We start from the raw sequence: 17,785 nt of genomic DNA on the forward strand, positions 1-17,785 counted from the left end.
TGATAACATTTCTTGAAATCCTATTTTTCGCACCATCTTCATGTTTTCTGAGAATGAAAAATGAATACAAATTTGTATTTTCTTGGTGGGACTGCTTGGAGTGGGACCTTAAAAAGAAATGTATTAATTGCTCCACTATGGGTGCTGGGTGGCAAAGTTTAAGCTTTTGATAGCAAAGTGTCAGTGTTTCCAAAACAGAAGGATTATGCCATTTAATTTTTGTTTATCTATTCATTTTGTTTTCCCCTAGTTTTGCATCTCAGAGGGAACTGTATTTACTTACTACAGTCACACTTGTTTTCTTTGTGAATTAGTGCTAACCTGGAATATCTGTTTGGACTTTAACGTGGGATCAGTAGTTCAGTTAACTTATGTCCCTCCGGGGACCAACTTCTTTAATGGACCACATGAATTTGATGTCAGAAAGGAAACTGAGAGTGTGGCAAGATATTCTGTTGTGATGCCATACAAAGCTGTAGTTCATTTTGTTGCATGTTTTTTGATATACTTCATGGCTTGTCTCTGCATTTGAACTACATCTTCCACTGAACAATGTTTTTTATCCAAAATAAAGTAATGATACATTTCAGTTAGAGTATGTGACCTATAGAAAAGAGTATGAAGCATCAGAATTATCAAACGTGCAGAGAAGTGCATGCATGGCAGCACTTCCAAGCTGAAATGTCTTAGCTTTAGACTGACGTAATTTATATTAGGTTTCTCCACACATACACAAATCAGTCCTATATAGGAAATTTACATTAAAGTTGCTTTTATTTTTCTTTAGATTCAAAAGCATATTCTCCATTGTGTTCTGTCACTGATTATAGCGCTTTCCCAATGCAGGGATCTGAATACAAAAGAAAAAATGGAAGAGTACCTTAATTTTTCTTACTGTTTGGAGAAGCCACCTAGAGTGTCATAAAAAAATCAAAGTTTTTCCTATTTGATTTTTTTTTATGCTGAGGACATTTGTCTTCTCATTCCTTTAGTGTACATCTGGATCATGATCCTTTATTGTATTTGTAACGGTCCTAATATATTATTATATAACCTTTTTTTATGCTTTCCTAGCAAAAAAAATGGTAATTTACAATTTTTTAAAATTCTTTTTTTGTTTTGTAACTTTTATAACAGCAACAGCTCTACATTGGCTCAGCCACTGGAGTTTCACAGCTTCCTTTACACCGCTGTGATGTGTATGGAAAAGCATGTGCTGAGTGTTGCCTTGCAAGAGACCCTTACTGTGCCTGGGATGGTTCATCTTGCTCACGTTACTTCCCCACTGCTAAGAGGTAGGGACAGTTTCAGATGTCTGCATGGTTTGCTATTTGTTTTAACTGATGGTCTCAATATGACCAGAGGGCTTTGGAGATTTTTCACGGAATGGTTAACTGGAGCCCTTTCTCTTCCAAAGAAAACATAATTGTGGGAGTTACAAGCAATATGAAGTCTTGGTTGATTTAAAGTGAACACTGCTACTTCTTGGGTTGGCTTTAAAAGCTGTTGTAAGAAAACATCCAGAAAAGAGTTGTCTCTGAAATGAATTCATAACTTTTATATTCAGTAATAAACAGCAAACACAAAAAATGTCTTTTCTCTTAACATGAGAAGGGGGCTTGATATTAAAATAAAAGAACTACTTGCCCAAGTAAATCATTGTGCATTTTCATGAATTCTCATTCAAAGAAAATATTTATAGATTGTTTGGACATGAATGGAAATTTATTGTTTAGTGATATATAACATTATTGTTATTATTCAAAAGTATAACTTGTATGTGTTGATGTGTGTCTAAATGCTACCGGATCAGAACAATCACTATTTCACATTCACTCTGCACTGATGCTGAAGGTTTTGCAATGCAAAGGTTAAGGGAAGACAGACTCTGCAAGTGAAAAATATAATTTTTATAAAAAATGTACAAGTCCTAGTTGCCTGATCTGAAGATTTAAAATAATATTTTCTTTGCCTGCCTTTATCTCTGAATTTCTTTCTCTTAAGGTATATAAGCTAGTTATTGAACAGTTCTTAGCTACTGAAGTAGAAATTAGGAATAACTGAATTGGTAATCACTTGCAGATAAGAACAGCTATGGGGGTAGTGTTGAGATGCTGTAATAAATTGACTAAAATTATTAAAAAGTGCTCACATTAAATCGAATATGCCAAACATCTCACACTTTTAAAGAAACAAGGAGTCCAAGGGTTTACATGCATAAGGAGCCTTTATCGTTAGTTTAAAATTAATAACAAATACTTAATTGAGGATTGGGGGATTCCAAATTCCAGATTTGGATTGGTTGTTGCAGTAGGTGAAATGTGGTAAAGGGTGAGAAGTAGCCTTTGTGTCACAGACTTTTCAGATGGAGGGCGTTAACATTTCAAGGTTTGCATTACAATGTATCCTAAACAAATACTGATGACAAAAGAAAAAAACTGCTTATGGAACATCAGGTTCTATTTTTGCACCAGGAAACAGAGTTAATCTGAGACAAGCTTTTTGTGAAATTTTTTAGGAAAGAATTAAAAAGGAGAAACTGAACCAAACCCAAAAGAAGAGCTGGTCAAATTTTCTCAGCTGCATGGGCTAAATTCAAATTTGTGGTGGAAGCATGGCAGTTTCTTTGTAGGAGGGAGGAAAGAGAGGAGATGGAACATTGAGGTTTTCAAGGGGAGTCTAAGAGATTGATTTGGTCTGAAATTTTTAAGGGTTAGAAGTCAGTGTGGTTGAGTACTGCCTCTGAGTCGAAGGAGACAGTAAAATCAGGAATCACTGAATCACTCTTCTCTGCTACCTCCCTCCTAATCTTTAGCCCTGAACCTCATCGTTCCTCAGCTTTCATTAGCACCCATTCCTACTCCCAGCCCATCTCAACACCCATAGAGCATATCATCCTGTAGTTCATCTGCTTACACTGATGGAAGAAATAGGGCTCTTTGTCTTTTCCTTATCTGTCTCTCCAATTTACTAAGCAGAAGACCAGGGTCACTGTTGCCATCAGGGGTAAAGGGACTGGGACCTCTTACAAGGATTAAGGGGCAGGGTTACTGGGGCTAAACTGGGTTGCACAGCTACAGGAAAACCTTGAGGTGCAGAATTTACACTTCTTGAGGCCACTATGAAAGAAAAAGTAAGTCCTGAGAGGCTGGGAACCTGACAAGGCATTCAGAAAAAGCTGCTGAGCCCCCAGGGTTCACCCCTTTTTCCCTTGGCAGCAGCAGCAGCAGAATAAAAGGTCTGTGTTAGTGGGGGAGAGGATCCTCTGTTTACCTTGTACCTGCTGTACCCACTGCCTCAAGCCAGCTTTGAATGCCTGTATGGCAAAATCAGCATTGCTGGAAACAGCTTAAATGTCAACATTTTCCTAATAACGAACCCTTGTAATTTTAGGCTCCAGAAATATTGGGAAAGTTGAGTCCTGAGGCAATTGCACAGATGCTTTACTAATAGTTGGTTTGGGGTTTTGTTTTTTTGTTTTGTTTTGTTTTGGTTTTTTCCATCTTTTTTTAAAAAGGAGCTTTTATGAGCCATGATTTTAATTTACTTTTCTTTCTTTGTGTATTTTACAAGTCTAAGTGACAGTTCAGAGCTCCTGTAGCGTGACCACTTAACTTTACCCCATGCAGATGTGTTCTGGTTCATATTTCATAGATCATCATGTTGATACAACGGTGATATGTGCGACGTTTTCCTGAGATTCTAACTAAACATTTCATCCCAACTCCATTGACAGCAATATGAGTCGTTCCACAGACTTCTTTTCTACAAATAGTATCCTATAAATATGCTGCATTTCAAAATTTAGGAAGGAGTAACAAAATTTTATGGTTCCTTATGTTTTGGTGTACTTTTATTCATTGCTAATGAGTAATATGAAAATGATATGTGAAATTAGGATTAGTACATTTTTTGAATCCTATGTCAATAGAAGGTTCCTTCTTATTAAAGCATGTTAATTCACTAGGATAATTTTAAATAAGTTTTTATTCAGGAAGATATAAAAAATGCATATTCTGAATTGTTTTTTCCCCAAAAAACCCTGTTACCATACTTCACATAACTAATTTCAGTTTTAACATTTCAGTAGTTTTCAGTGAAAAAAAAAAAAATGGTTCAAATCTTTCAGCCAAGAGGAGTCAGCTGTGCAGTTGATGGTGCCTTTGTGAGAACTCTTAGTATGTGCTGATGCTGGGCTGGTAGTGAGAGTCTGCAAACAGGGCCAGTGAACAGAAGAGAGATGGTCTCTGTATTGCAGAACAATGGCTTTTTAAAAATGAGGGCTGTTGTCACAAGGGAGTGACCAACAGTGCTTTTTACAAGGCTACTTGACTTTTGCATATCCGTTGCTGGATGCCATAATCTGAAATCACAGCATTGTTCAGCAGCCTAATCCTCTTTGTTCTCCTCTAATTTTGCAAGCCCTCAGGCTTTCTCTGATTCCTAAAGTAAAGTGCTCACACTTGAAACACATCTTTGTTTGCCTTTTTCTTTTTTCTTTTTTTTTTATGAAACGCTTTTCTCTGGCTCAGTTGAATTTTGTGTCAGCTATTTAAATTAAAATAGGAGCAGACAAAGAGAGAAAAACAAATGCAAAATAAAACTGTATTTAAAAGCTTTCTTCTGTGAAATACAATGTTTTTTAGCATAGATCAATATGTTTTCCAAAAAAGCCAGTGGAAATCAAGCTGGGGAAAGAATAAACTATATTAAATGGACACGCAATAAAAGCTACAACCTGGACTCAAACTACAAAGGATGGAATAAACGACATTTCAAAATCTTCCTATCAAAGTGTTTTATTCTGTTTATTCTAAAGACAAAGCCATTTGCAGCAGTTTTGGAAAAGGTTTTATCAGAAATGTTTTGGTGAGATCTGTAGCTGCTGAAATGATCTATGTATTTTAATTTAGATTTTGTAGAAAATACAGCACTTTGACATTGTTTCAAAGCTAATATTTCATTTTAACTAAAAGATGCCATGATACTTAAAGTATTCTGTACTTGCAGAAAAGCTGTAGCTTCTTCACATTTTCTGATGCGTGTTCAACTGTACTGTATATACTTTAATCCCTTAGCAGTCCCTGTATCTATGAGTCAAGTAATGAAGCTGCCTGTGATCAATATTGCCAACACAGTTGAAATAAACTTTACAGGCTCAGTGCAAGAGATGTTGTATTTACCAGCTTCTGAAGATTTTACCTGTAAGAATAAAGGCTGATTCTACAAACCGTGATAATGCGTAGGATATGGTAGTAACAATATGATCTCCTTCTGAATGTTGTTTAGGTGCACTTGTGACCTATATAATTATATGTATGTTCCATTTGTTCCTCTTCAGTCATGTCAAATGTGAACACTGACCACCGTGAAGGTCACTAACAGTTTTCAAATATGATATTTGCAGGCGTACTAGACGACAAGACATCCGAAATGGAGACCCGCTTACCCACTGCTCAGACCTGCAGCATCATGGTGAGTTATGGGTATGACTGAAGTACAACTAATTTGTATGTAATTTACAGACTGTGCATGAGAAGAGTAGGATGCACATGAATGATTTGTTGGTGAAATTGTCTTGAACATCTGGGAAAGGAGAATATAATACATCATTATCCCAATTTAGATTGCTTACAATGGCCTGGATCAGACACTAAAGGCTAGGGGTATTTTTGTTTGTTTTTCCTCAAGTTAACAGTTTTAAGCATTTCAATTTTTCTGCTTTGATTACCTGATAGTACCATACCATCAGGCTAGGCATATTATGTCAGAAAATATTTGTATCTCCTTCAGAACAGCAAGAAGTATGTACATGTTGCTTCATATAGTTTGTATAGGATGATAACCAAACACACAGTTAACTACCTTGGCTAAATATGGAATGGTCTTTGTTGTAGGTGCCACTCTAGCAGCCCTTAAGATCAGGATGCTCCTTGCAGCAGGCCTGTCCTGTGTGCTTTCAGCATGGGTTTTCTTTGACATCTTTTGGTTTTGTTTTTTGTTGGTTGTTTCATTTTCACAGTTTATTGACCAGATCTTTCTTTCTTGAATTGTTTGGCTGATAAACTTCTCACAGTTACTAATTTGTTGCCAAACTCTTCAGAAGATCTTCACTCAGAAAATGAAAAATGTTCATTTTGCTGTAAGTGAAGAGAACACTTAGGCAATACTTCCCTCTGCTGGAAGAAATGATTACTCATGTTTGTGGTACATCTATAATAACAATTAAACCACTGGCCAAATTTCTGGGATAAAAAAAGAAAGGGTGGCTGAAAATGGAGATACTTCAAAACCTTCATATCCTTCTAGTCCTTGTAATAGCAAGAATGATAAATAGTCCAAAGTTGTACTTTTGTGTCAGCTATAATTCACCACCCCTACGTTTCAGTAATAGTTTTCTCTGTCTTCCTTTGTAATAACTTGAAATTTGCAGCTAACATTACTATGGCTTTTCTTTTTACTTTTTCTTTGTCAGACTCAAGCCAAGCTACTCAGAAAGGAAAACAGTTTGGAAAAGTGCATGAATAGACTATGATCAATATGCAGTTGTCACTTTTTGAGAACTCATGAATGCACAACTAGTTTAGATTTGAACTAGTCAATGTGGACTAGTAGAAAGTTAACAAATTTCCAGTTGTATGATATCTAGTAATGCTTATACAGTGCAGATGAGACCATCTGTATATTGGGATTGAGATGACATTTTCAGTTTCCCAATAGGAAAATTTCACCAGGCACTAAACGTGGATTTTATTACCAGCAGAAGCATGTCTCAGCTCTGTCTTGTTATTATCTGAACTTTTTACTAATGGATAAAATGATGATCTGGACTACCACATGTCCAGTTTTTTTTAACGTTCTCTTGCCCTTGCTAGCTGTGCTTTATACAACTGTAGGTCTGTTCTTTACCTTCATAGACAAGAAAAGGATTTCAAAACACTTTGTTTTTTATATCTTCCCATATATGGTAAACATATTTGTCTAAAAAGATATCTTCTGTCCAAAGGCAAGTGATTCAGTGCAGTTTTTTCATGACAACAGTCATGAGAACTCAAGGTCAGGAAAAAGCTATTATATGGCACACCTATCACAAGGAGCTTTAATACAGCTTTCTCAAAATGAGCAGAGCAAGTATGAGACAAGATATCACTGAAAATTTTACTTAATCGTGAGATGAAGCCAGCATTATTAGAAGAATCAGTAACTTATAAAAAATACTGAGGGAATGCAGTTCTAGGTCCTAGACTTTAAGGAAGCACTGTCAAAATACTTAATAAACATTTTAGATTGTTCTTGAGTGCAATTTTCTCTAAATTAATTCTGAATTGTAAATCTATAAAATTATGCTGTAGTTACTTGTCATTTATACATGATTGTGCACTGTAGAGACAGCTGCATGGCCCATAAACTTCCTATGTCAACTTATGCTGAGTTTTTCCTTGGTTATGACCAGTATTTTCCTAGACAACAGATGAAGAATTGGATTTGTCTATAGCCAAAAATAAGCTCCAGCAATCATTTTCTACTTGTCTACACATTCCTTTGCAGTAACTGCCAGTTGATTCTCCATGTGAACCAACAGAAACAAGAAAAAAGAACAATCTCTTAGCGTATATCTCACTTTTAAAGACATTGCAGAAACTTACTTTGATATCAGTCTGAAGCAATAATGCTTTTAATAAGGTTTAGGTAGCTCTTTCAGTTGCCCTTTTGTGCAAATGTATAAGTAGTATAAAATGACTACTCAACAACATTAGAGGGAGCTGAGGATCATTAGCTGTACAGGTGTTTGGCCAGGCATTAATGCTTAAATCTAAAAGGATGGTCACCTTTGTGTCAGCTAAAGAACATTTTTTTTGAAGTGTAACATACTAGTGCTATCAAGAAATTAATCAAGTTCTTTTTTGAAGAATTTGTAAATGAAGGGGCAGCTTTGTTTAGGTGATATTTCCCAGGGCAAGCTCAAAGAATCACTCTGAATTTGACTGTATAGTGAGATGCGTTCATCTGCAAGGCAATTTTGGTATAAGTACTTAGCCTTTCATACTTCTTCGGTTATGTCAGAAATTATGTATTTAAAGGATATTTATCAGGGCAGTAAACTGATACTGCTGTTGGGTTCATTTGGGGAATTACAGCTCTCAGACAGGATTTTGGGTTGAATTTCATAACCAACTTCATGACTTCTATAATTTTCTAATTCCTCCAGCTGCTCTTCTGAACTTTCCAGACTTTCATTCTTCCTCCTAGTCTCTTCAGTTTCTCCCTCAGTCCCAGAGCTACACTCTGATCCTGTGATTATTCCATCACTCTGCTTACTTTCCTGCACTCCACGTGCTCAATATTACATGAACTTTATAGACATTTCTGGACCTGCTTTCTGCTCCCTTAAATCATGGAAATGGAATTTGAAGGATGCCTTAAATCCTTCCTCCCTCATTGCATGACTGTCACCCATACTATGTTTTCTGGAGCTGTGAGGAAATTTAAAGGCGGCTTCTGCCACTTTCCATGGTGATCTCTAACATGTTAGAATGCCATGGACCAGATCCAAGAAAACACTCAGAAGTTTGAAATGGTGTCAGAGCACCCACCTTCAAGGTAACTTCCATGAAAACTTGTGACTAGCTTCTTAGATACTAAGAATACTTAGAAACTAAAAATGATCAAAGGAATGGAACACCTCTCCTATGAGGACAGGCTGAGAGAGTTGGTGGTGTTCAGTCTGGAGACGAGAAGGCTCCAGGGACACCTTGTAGCAGCCTTCCAGTACCTAAAGGGGGTGTATAAGAATGATGGGGAGAGACTTTTTAGCAGCGCCTGTTGCGATAGGACAAGGGGTAATGGTTTTAAACTAAAAGAAGGTAGATTTAGACTAGATATAAGGAAGAAATTTTTTACAGTGAGGGTGGTGGAGCACTGGCACAAGTTGCCCAGCGAGGTGGTCGATGGCCCATCCCTGGAAACATTCAAGGTCAGGTTGGACGGGGCTCTGAGCAACCTCATCTAGTTGAAGATTTCCCTGCTTACTGCAGGGGGATTGGACTAGATGACCTTTAAAGGTCCCTTCTAACCCAAATTATTCTATGATTCTGTGATCTTAAGGATATCCTAGGTACCTAAGTTTTCCAGCAGAAACTTCTCTCTATACTTAAAAATATGCTACTGCTCATAGACAGTAGGATCCCTGCCAAAGAAATAGCTATTTTTGTCCTTTGTACTGATATTTAGGGTCTAGAAGACTCTCCTTGGACCTAATGAGACCAGTGTTACATGTGCTCTGCTCACGTATAATTCACTTGGACTATGTTGTGTTCAGGAAAATATAGTCAAGTGATGCTGCAAGCCACCTAATTAGTAACCTGCTGGTTAAATCAGCCATTAGGACTCAAAGTCCACTTAGGCTTAGGAGATTGACTTGATAGCTCTGCTTCCAATACATGCACCCAGACTATCGGATTGTTCTTGTTGAAGTTGAGCCATTCTGCAAACAAGATTCAAATTTCATGGAGCCTGGGAGAGAGGAATTGAAATAGAGCATGCATCCTAGAGTGTTTCCATCCTTTATACTGGAAGTCTGGAAATCTCTGTTTCACAGAAATACATCACTGGAGCAGTAACGTGTGTGTCCCAGGCTATAAAAGGGGACATTTCCCACTGACTATCTTATGTTGCAGCCCTACTGCACTATCTGTTGTGGGTCCCAGTTCAGATATCTAACTGTCTCTTGTTGACTATGTGAGGATCTTTGGCTGTCTGCTCAGCCGTGTGAATTCTCTTCCTAAATGAGAGCACCTAACTTGAAACAGAAGAGTTAGTACATCAGTCAGCCATTCACAATGTTGAATCTGGACCCATGAGTTATCAGCCAATCATTTCCATTTCCAATCTTTATCTTAATCACTTCTAGTTCTATTCAGTTAGTCTCTTCACATACTTCCAGTTCCTCTGTTTCACTGACACAAATTCACCCATGTTCCATCTCACCTTTCTACTGGTATACTGGGCTACATTCTCTTCCAGCTGTCTTACCCTTCTCTTGCTGCTTTGCTTTCTGATTCATTCCCCCATTGCTCCCCATCTTCCTGGCCCAAAGCTGCACTGACATTCTTCATAGGGATGTGGTTTCTGAAAGATGTCATAAAAGCTGTTTCACTTAGTTGTTTATATAGCGCCCCACTTACTTGCTGGAAAGGTTCACAATCCAACAGAGGAAAGCAAGCTAACCCATTCCTTATTTGTTTAGTGTTAATAGGCCATTTGATGTTTCCTTACTAAGAACTGGGCAAGCACCAATTCCTATTCTGTCCCCCATCCCTTCTTCCATCCTCTCTCAGGGCTGCAAGTCATTATGGAAGGACATATGATTGCTGTATCAACATAAATCAGGAGCTCAATTTTATTTTTACCTTTGGCTCAGTCATCTAGCAAACAGCCTGTGTTTGCTAAACTACGTGGCCAATACGATAAAGGCACCGTGAAAGCAAACAAAACTTGACAAAGGATTTCTCTGAGAGGATTTTAATTAGACATCATTTTCCTGTTAAAACATATCAAAAGAAGTTCTTTAAAGATTTCCAGTGCTAAAGATCAGAAATGGAAAATGGAAAGAATGACAAATAATGGCAAAGAGACAGGAAACCCCATGAGATCAACACAGTGTTAAATAGCTTACCAACCCCTTCGTCCCCATCTACTCTCTAGGATTATTGTGCTGTTGCCACTTAAGTCCATAACAGCATTTTAAAGAGCTAAGGTGGAGAGTTGAAATATGATGCCTTGCAGCCTCTGCGGTATTGGAGAAGAATCAAATGCCATATAAGTCCTATAGCTATGTGATATTTCCAGCGAGTTGATGAATATCTTGAAACGCTGTTGTTACAAAAGGAAGTAATTTATTTAACTTTCTTTTTCCCCTCCCATAATGTCTGGTTTGTTAACCTCATTACATTTCCATAAATTATATCAGTATGAGAGGAAATGATTAATTGAAGATTGTTTCCTCAGAAACATTATTCCTGGTCATTAACAGCTTCAGCAAACTGCAGTGCCATATAATCTAAACACATTATACTACTTTTAAATAGCCTCATGTTTTATTACTTTGCTCTAAAGTATTATGATCATAGAGCCCAGGAGGCATCATTACAGACATTCTGCAACTACACCCTGAGTTTTCTCACTGCATACAGTTTGCTATTAAAAATTCTTGTTGTGTCCTAGATGTTTTCCTTGATGAATAATAATGAGGTTTACACAAAATTTCACAATGAAATTCATTAACTTCACATACTGAGATGTTAACAGCTGTTAGGATTTAAAATACAAAGATAATAATAAAAAAAATACCAGGGATCCTTACAAAGATAGAGATGTTGATGGAGATTTCCAAATGGCATACCGATATGAGGAAATTTTTCTTTTAACATTTTTTTATCTTTAAACACCTTAAGGGAGCCCAATTTCTAAAAAAATTCACTTAGCAATTAAAATTTTTCTTTCCTGGTAATTTTAATTATTTTTTTTCTTTTTTTCTTGCTTTACAGATAACCCAAGTGGTCAGACCCTGGAGGAAAAGATTATCTATGGAGTAGAGAATAGCAGCACTTTTCTTGAGTGCAGTCCAAAATCTCAGCGCGCTGTAGTCTACTGGCAATTCCAGAAGCAAAATGATGACCGCAAAGAAGAGGTACAGTAGAAACAATAAAGAGATGCAACTAGTCTTCTCTATGAAGATATACTTGAACCTGAGTCTCTCCCAGATTAATGTCCATCTGTATTTTGGTTTAGCAGAATTTCTCTGGAATTTTAGAATTTCTGTTGTTCTTCACCATATTCTTACTCTTTTCACCATAAAATCCCATAAGCTTTCTAACAGGTTTTACAAACTGTAACATCAAAAAACATTCATAACATCTCCCTGGTCAGACCCCTGCAAAACACATTGGTTTTCCGTTAGATAGCTCAGAAATACAAAAAGTTAGCATGCTATCTAAGTGCCATCTAGAGCATCATACAAGGATTGTACTGAACTGAAATATTACAAAGACCGTAAAACTGCCTCTGAAAAAAAGGTCTAACTGCATTCATCTAATTACACTGTTTGACTGAAACATAGTCTAACAGGAGCATTTCCCATGTACTGCATGCTCTAAGACTTTACTGCAAATAAGACAGAGACAAAAAGAACTGGGAACAAGGGTAGTAGTGGGCACAAGGGTATGAAAACTTGTACATTTTTTTCATCAAAAGCAATAGTCATAGAGGCAAAACGACTGATCTTCCCTGCTTGCATTACACTAAGCTGATACTTTATTTTTCTGCTTCTCTTGTCACCAACTTTCTTATGCTATTACTCACTCAGGTTCTCAAGTCACGTTACTATCAAGCTAGGTCACACATAGTTCAAGAGAATAATCTACTCTGGTAGGTAGGGAGATCAAGCTAGGAAACAAAAACTTGTTTGTTTCATTGAAGTATTTGTAAATATACCCAAACCACTCTGAAGCTTTTTTTTTTTTAAGCATGTACTAAATACTTAGTTACATTAGCAGCTTTAGATATTTTTGCTGTTTGCTTTGTTTGCATAAATAGTAAATTATTTAGAATTTATTCTTGGTGGAGACAGCAGCAAACAGGTTTGTGCCTTCTCTGTCTGCAGTGACATGTGCATTCTAGTTATTAATTAATTCCAAAAAAATACAGTATTTTGGACAGTTGCTTTTTTAATATGAATATTTTGAGATTTATTCCTTATTGTTTCTTTATAAATTCTCAGCTTATGCACAACCCACTTCTATGCATAAGGGCATTTGTAGTAAGGAGCAATAGGAAGACAGAGAACCTTTCCCACGAATACATTTAGGCTTGACTAAAAGATAATGATAAATGTGACCTTGGTAATATAGTCAAATGCATCCATGTTGACTCTGCCAATTGTAGGCTTGCATCTTCTGTGATCTTACCAGCAAGTCCATCTGACTGAGTTGATACAGATCTTTGTTCAGCAGCAGCGGGGACTGAGGAGTAAATTCTTAATCCCCCAAACTCTTTGAGGTATATCAATAGTTTTTCCAGAGTATTTGATCCTTCCATAACTCCAGATGACTGGCAAGGGGTTTTCCATTCATGTGGTTTAGGGGATTTTTTGCCAAGTTTTTCCAGCTGAAGGGAGCAGTACTAAGGAACTAGTATGGTTACAGGATAATGTTGCATATATATGAAAGATGAATTATTGAAATTACTATTTTTTTCTGATACAGATAAAAGTGGATGATCACATGATCCGGACAGAACAGGGCCTATTGCTACGAAGTCTTCAACGGAGAGACTCTGGTATTTATTTTTGTCATGCTGTGGAGCATGGCTTCATGCAAACTTTGCTCAAAGTGACCCTGGAAGTAATTGATACTGACCACCTGGAAGAGCTGCTCCATAAAGAAGAAGATGGTGATGCCTCCAAGACCAAGGATGCTACCAATAGCATGACCCCCAGTCAGAAGATCTGGTATAGAGACTTCATGCAGTTAATCAATCACCCCAATCTCAACACAATGGATGAGTTCTGTGAGCAGGTTTGGAAAAGAGACCGCAAACAACGCCGACAAAGGCCTGCCAATACGCAGGTGAATACAAATAAGTGGAAGCACCTACAAGAGAATAAAAAAGGTAGGAACAGGAGGACCCATGAATTTGAGAGGGCACCACGGAGTGTCTGAGCTACATTACCTCTAGGAACCTCATCCAAGTAGAAACTTGTATAGACAGATAACTGGAAAAAAATGCAATATTCATGAACTTTTTCATGGCATTATGTGGATGTTTACAAGAGTGGAAAGTTCAAACAATTTCCACCAGGTTTAAATAAAATCCATTTCTAACTTTCCTAGTAAGTCCTTCCTCTCTGCTCTGATTCTAAGACCAGAAAGACCAGAGTTTCAAGGATGATAACTCACCCGGACCTAGCTTATTGCTCAAAAAGTTCTGCAAGTGGTCAGCAGGCAAATTTTGCTTTCTCTTTTGCCTGAGATATAAACAAAATGCTGTATTTCATGCTGTCATCTTAAAGAAAAACAAAACCCACCTTTCATCATCAGCACTACCATTTCTAGACTTATATATAAAACTGCATGAACTCATTAAGCTGATGAACGTCTAAACACGTGATTGGACACAAGGATTTTGTTCTTGTTTTGTCTACCAGTTCTCCTGTTTATATGTACTAGAAGAGGAAAAACAATACTGAATGAGATTGTTTGTGGAAATCTGAACAACATAAGCCATCCATCATCTGGAAGAACAAAAAATGTGGAGTACACTGGCCTACTACTGATGACTTCTTTCAGCTTTGATCTAAAGATGTATTTTATTAAAACTATAATTTAAATGTACCATGAAAAATATGCAGCAAACATTAGCTCTTTTCTAAAATAGATTAGACATTTTGTCTTAGAAATATTGTACTTTCTAATTATTGGTTTAGAGGAAAAAAAGTCAACTTCCAATTATGAGCTGCTTTACTCTTTTGTTTGGAAAACCTTCCAGGGGAGCTAGTCACACTGCAGTTAACCTCCTCCCCTCTCAGTAATCTGTATGACATGTAACTTCAAAACAATTTTAAAACTAAGCTATTTTAACATGAAAGTCACTGTATAGCATGGAAGTCTTTTGCATTCTTTTTTTCTAAGTATGGTATTTGAAATGATTCAACTTGTATAATACCTTGCTATAGATTGAACCAATGAAGAGGAGAGCATTGAATTTCAGTTGTATATTTTTTTTTTAATTAAAAAAAGTAAATAGCATTAAAATTCCCTCTACTAATTACACTCTTGCTTTCTTGGTTAGTAAATATTTGTGAATGCTAATATTTAAGTACTGTGGCTCATAGACTGTCATATATCCATGAGCAAAGCTCACATTCAGTTTAAGGAGTTTTGTTCCCAGCTCAGTGGTAGAAAAATGTCCACACTACTGATTCTCAGTGCTCCATTCTTTCTGTGGGCCAGATCACCCAAATGCAAAGAACCAGCACTAGGCCACGTAAACAGTAACCTCAAAGCCAGCTCTCTGTTTTAAGATCTAAGGGACAGTTTTATCTGTGGGTGAAGTCTGCTGCAGTAGTAAATTGGTGAAGTTCAGCTTAAGACTAGTTTATACTAACAGATAAGTTGGTCCTGCACTTCTGTCTTATTCTATATACAGGAGAGCAACAGGGTAAAACAGACAATGTACTTGCACCATAAGTGTCAGTTTAAGGTTATAAGTAGTGGATTTATTCACCTCAGCACAGATGTGCCTTTGGTCCCCAGTTCTATGGTGTCCAGTTCTTTTGAGATCATCTTTCTCCAGCCTCCCATATTTTATCTTGGTAGAGTCCGTAAATGACATAATTTCAAGTAATGTCATTGTGGGGAAAATTACTAGAACAAAGTCCTTAGTTTGCTAAAGGAGCTTTTATATAAAAGTGTGTCTGTATTGATGACTGATCTGTTTTGTTGTTATTCACTCCAGATTATTTAATTTATCAATCACTACACTATCATCCTTATCAGTTACAATATAACACAACTGCTGTGACAGCTTCTCTCACAATACATCCCAGTCTCCTTGCCACTCACTAATTCAAGTATCCTTCTGAATAGTGAAACCTTGGCTTCTTGCCTCCATAGCAATTGGATTTTCATTAATGGCCCACTCCAGTTTTGCAGGGGATGAACTTGTAAGGTTTTTTGTCATTTAGTTCTTTAGCAAAAAATTCATTGAATGGACCAGGACAATGCTGTAAGGCCATGATTTAGGAAAGCACTGGGGAATTTAGTTTTAAAGCAACTTTACATCTCTCTTATGTTTAACTTTACTCCTGTGAACTTTAGTATGCTATTAAATTCCCATGCTTTCATGATGTGCTGAATAGGGATGAATTAAAACATAGGTTCAACTATGTGCTTTCCTGTACAGAAGTATTAATTTTTCAGCTCAGCTTATGATTAATTTCTGAGCATTGTTGTCAGCTGAATTATTTAATGGTAATCACAGAACACTCTTTAGCCTTTTGTGTAGGGCTATTGTGTACCATTGAGTCATTAGAATCCTCTTTGTTACAAAAGAAAACAGTTTAAAAATGAACCTCAGAGAATTCAGTGGGAAAAATACAGGTTGATTTCAACAGACTCAAAATGACTTTGTTTCCTTTTTTACACATTAATGGAATTGCTATCTAACTTCTTTTTCTTTACCATGCTCATAGCAACCAGTTCTATAGCAACTTGCTGCAAAAAATCATACCAAAACCAATCTCTTTCACCACGCCTGAAGAAGAAACAGATTAAATTAAGTCAGGATTCTAAGAAATGGGTTTTTTTATACAGAGAAAGATAACCTGTGGGAACAAAATTACAGAAGCTGCAATGTTTTTACCATAAACTTGCAGTCTAATTGGGTGATTGATATGATCAGATCTTACAAACTTCAACCCTCACTGACATGAGTAGTCTTGTTTATGTTTTTGTATTTGCTTATAGAAATAAGAGGGCAGAAGATCAAGCCAGCAGTGGAAACGTTTGATTTTCAGGTTCATATTATGGTCAATTTAAAGTAGCATTTAATACTGATGTCAAATGAACTTTTTTCAAAGAACATAGGCCTTATTGAATTTATGTATAAAAAGACGCCCTACAGCTTCAATAAAATTCATACCCCCATTTGTGTCATTATTGTTTAAAGCAACATAACATTTGAAGGTAAAGGTAAAAATAGTATTTCTGTACATCATCAATAAAACCCTCTAAACCTCTAGTTACAGACTTTAGAAAAAGTAAGTAAAAAGTTGTATTTAAGCTGGAGAGAAACAACGGATTTCATTTATAACCAGAAAGACCTATTTTGATTTGTTTTAAGATATCCCATTGCAAGGAACAAAAATGCATTGAATCTTATTCTTACTCATCTACACTTTGCACTTGCATGGATCACTGAAGATGGGAATTTGTTCAATGGCTCCTAAAAAGTGTATGGTTATGTTAAACTATAACATCAAACTAAGAAAATGTGCATCTTTGCAGAATAGAGTTAAATCTTCATGACCCAATAAAGTCACTATGTAAAAAAAATGAAATTAAATTAAATGCATGTGAATGCGCATTTACTGATCCTTTTTATGTATTATTTAGTGAATATCAATGGTATGTGTTTAATAGTTCAGTTTTTGCTACCTACACGTTAGCCAAAAGAGATGTAAATATTTTTGACTAGATAAGGAGGTACAGTGTAAAGTACTGTTATCTAGAGGTACTCCATTTCGGTGTGTTCAGCATAATACTAAAATGCAGGATTTTGCCACACAGGTGATAAGGTGTTTTATTTGCTATATCAGTGCCAAAGTTATGCGCTTATTCTTTAAGCACATTCCTCACTGGGTAGTAAATAATTCTACTTCTGTATTTGTCACTTCAATTCAGATGGGAACTAGAAAACTGGAGAGAAAAAAATGTAATGAAACTGCTGCTGTAAATTATTTCTTTTAGCATGTATTCAGTTGTTAAATAAACATTTCTTCCAAATATTTGAAGTTCGCTGTCTTGACTGTTTGCATGGAAATGTGCCTTGTAACCTTCATGAGCTTATGGAGCGCATGGTTGTCAATATAATGCTATCAATGTATATGAGCTCTGTTTACTAGGCCAGAAGGGTTGCTATTTTTATTAATGGCATTTATTGTTTCTTTTTGAAGACTACAAACTAATAATGCCTGAAATGAAAGCTAGAAACTTATCTTCAGCCTATC

At 36.5% G+C, this 17,785-nt stretch overlaps 1 protein-coding gene across 5 annotated transcripts in view; it reads left to right on the forward strand.

Moving 5' to 3' along the window:
* SEMA3A (semaphorin 3A) overlaps positions 1-17,569 on the forward strand; it is a 332,422-nt gene extending 314,853 nt beyond the window's left edge. For all 5 annotated transcript variants that reach the window (XM_069801685.1, XM_069801683.1, XM_069801681.1 and 2 more), the window contains 4 exons: positions 1,138-1,295; positions 5,408-5,475; positions 11,547-11,689; positions 13,263-17,569. In XM_069801685.1, coding sequence (XP_069657786.1) covers positions 1,138-1,295; positions 5,408-5,475; positions 11,547-11,689; positions 13,263-13,718 — 825 coding nt within the window. In that variant the 3' untranslated portion in view covers positions 13,719-17,569. The remainder of the gene's footprint in view (positions 1-1,137; positions 1,296-5,407; positions 5,476-11,546; positions 11,690-13,262) is intronic.
* Positions 17,570-17,785: the final 216 nt, after the last annotated feature.

Source organism: Haliaeetus albicilla, chromosome 14, assembly GCF_947461875.1.
Source record: "Haliaeetus albicilla chromosome 14, bHalAlb1.1, whole genome shotgun sequence".
Taxonomy (NCBI): Eukaryota; Metazoa; Chordata; class Aves; order Accipitriformes; family Accipitridae; genus Haliaeetus; species Haliaeetus albicilla.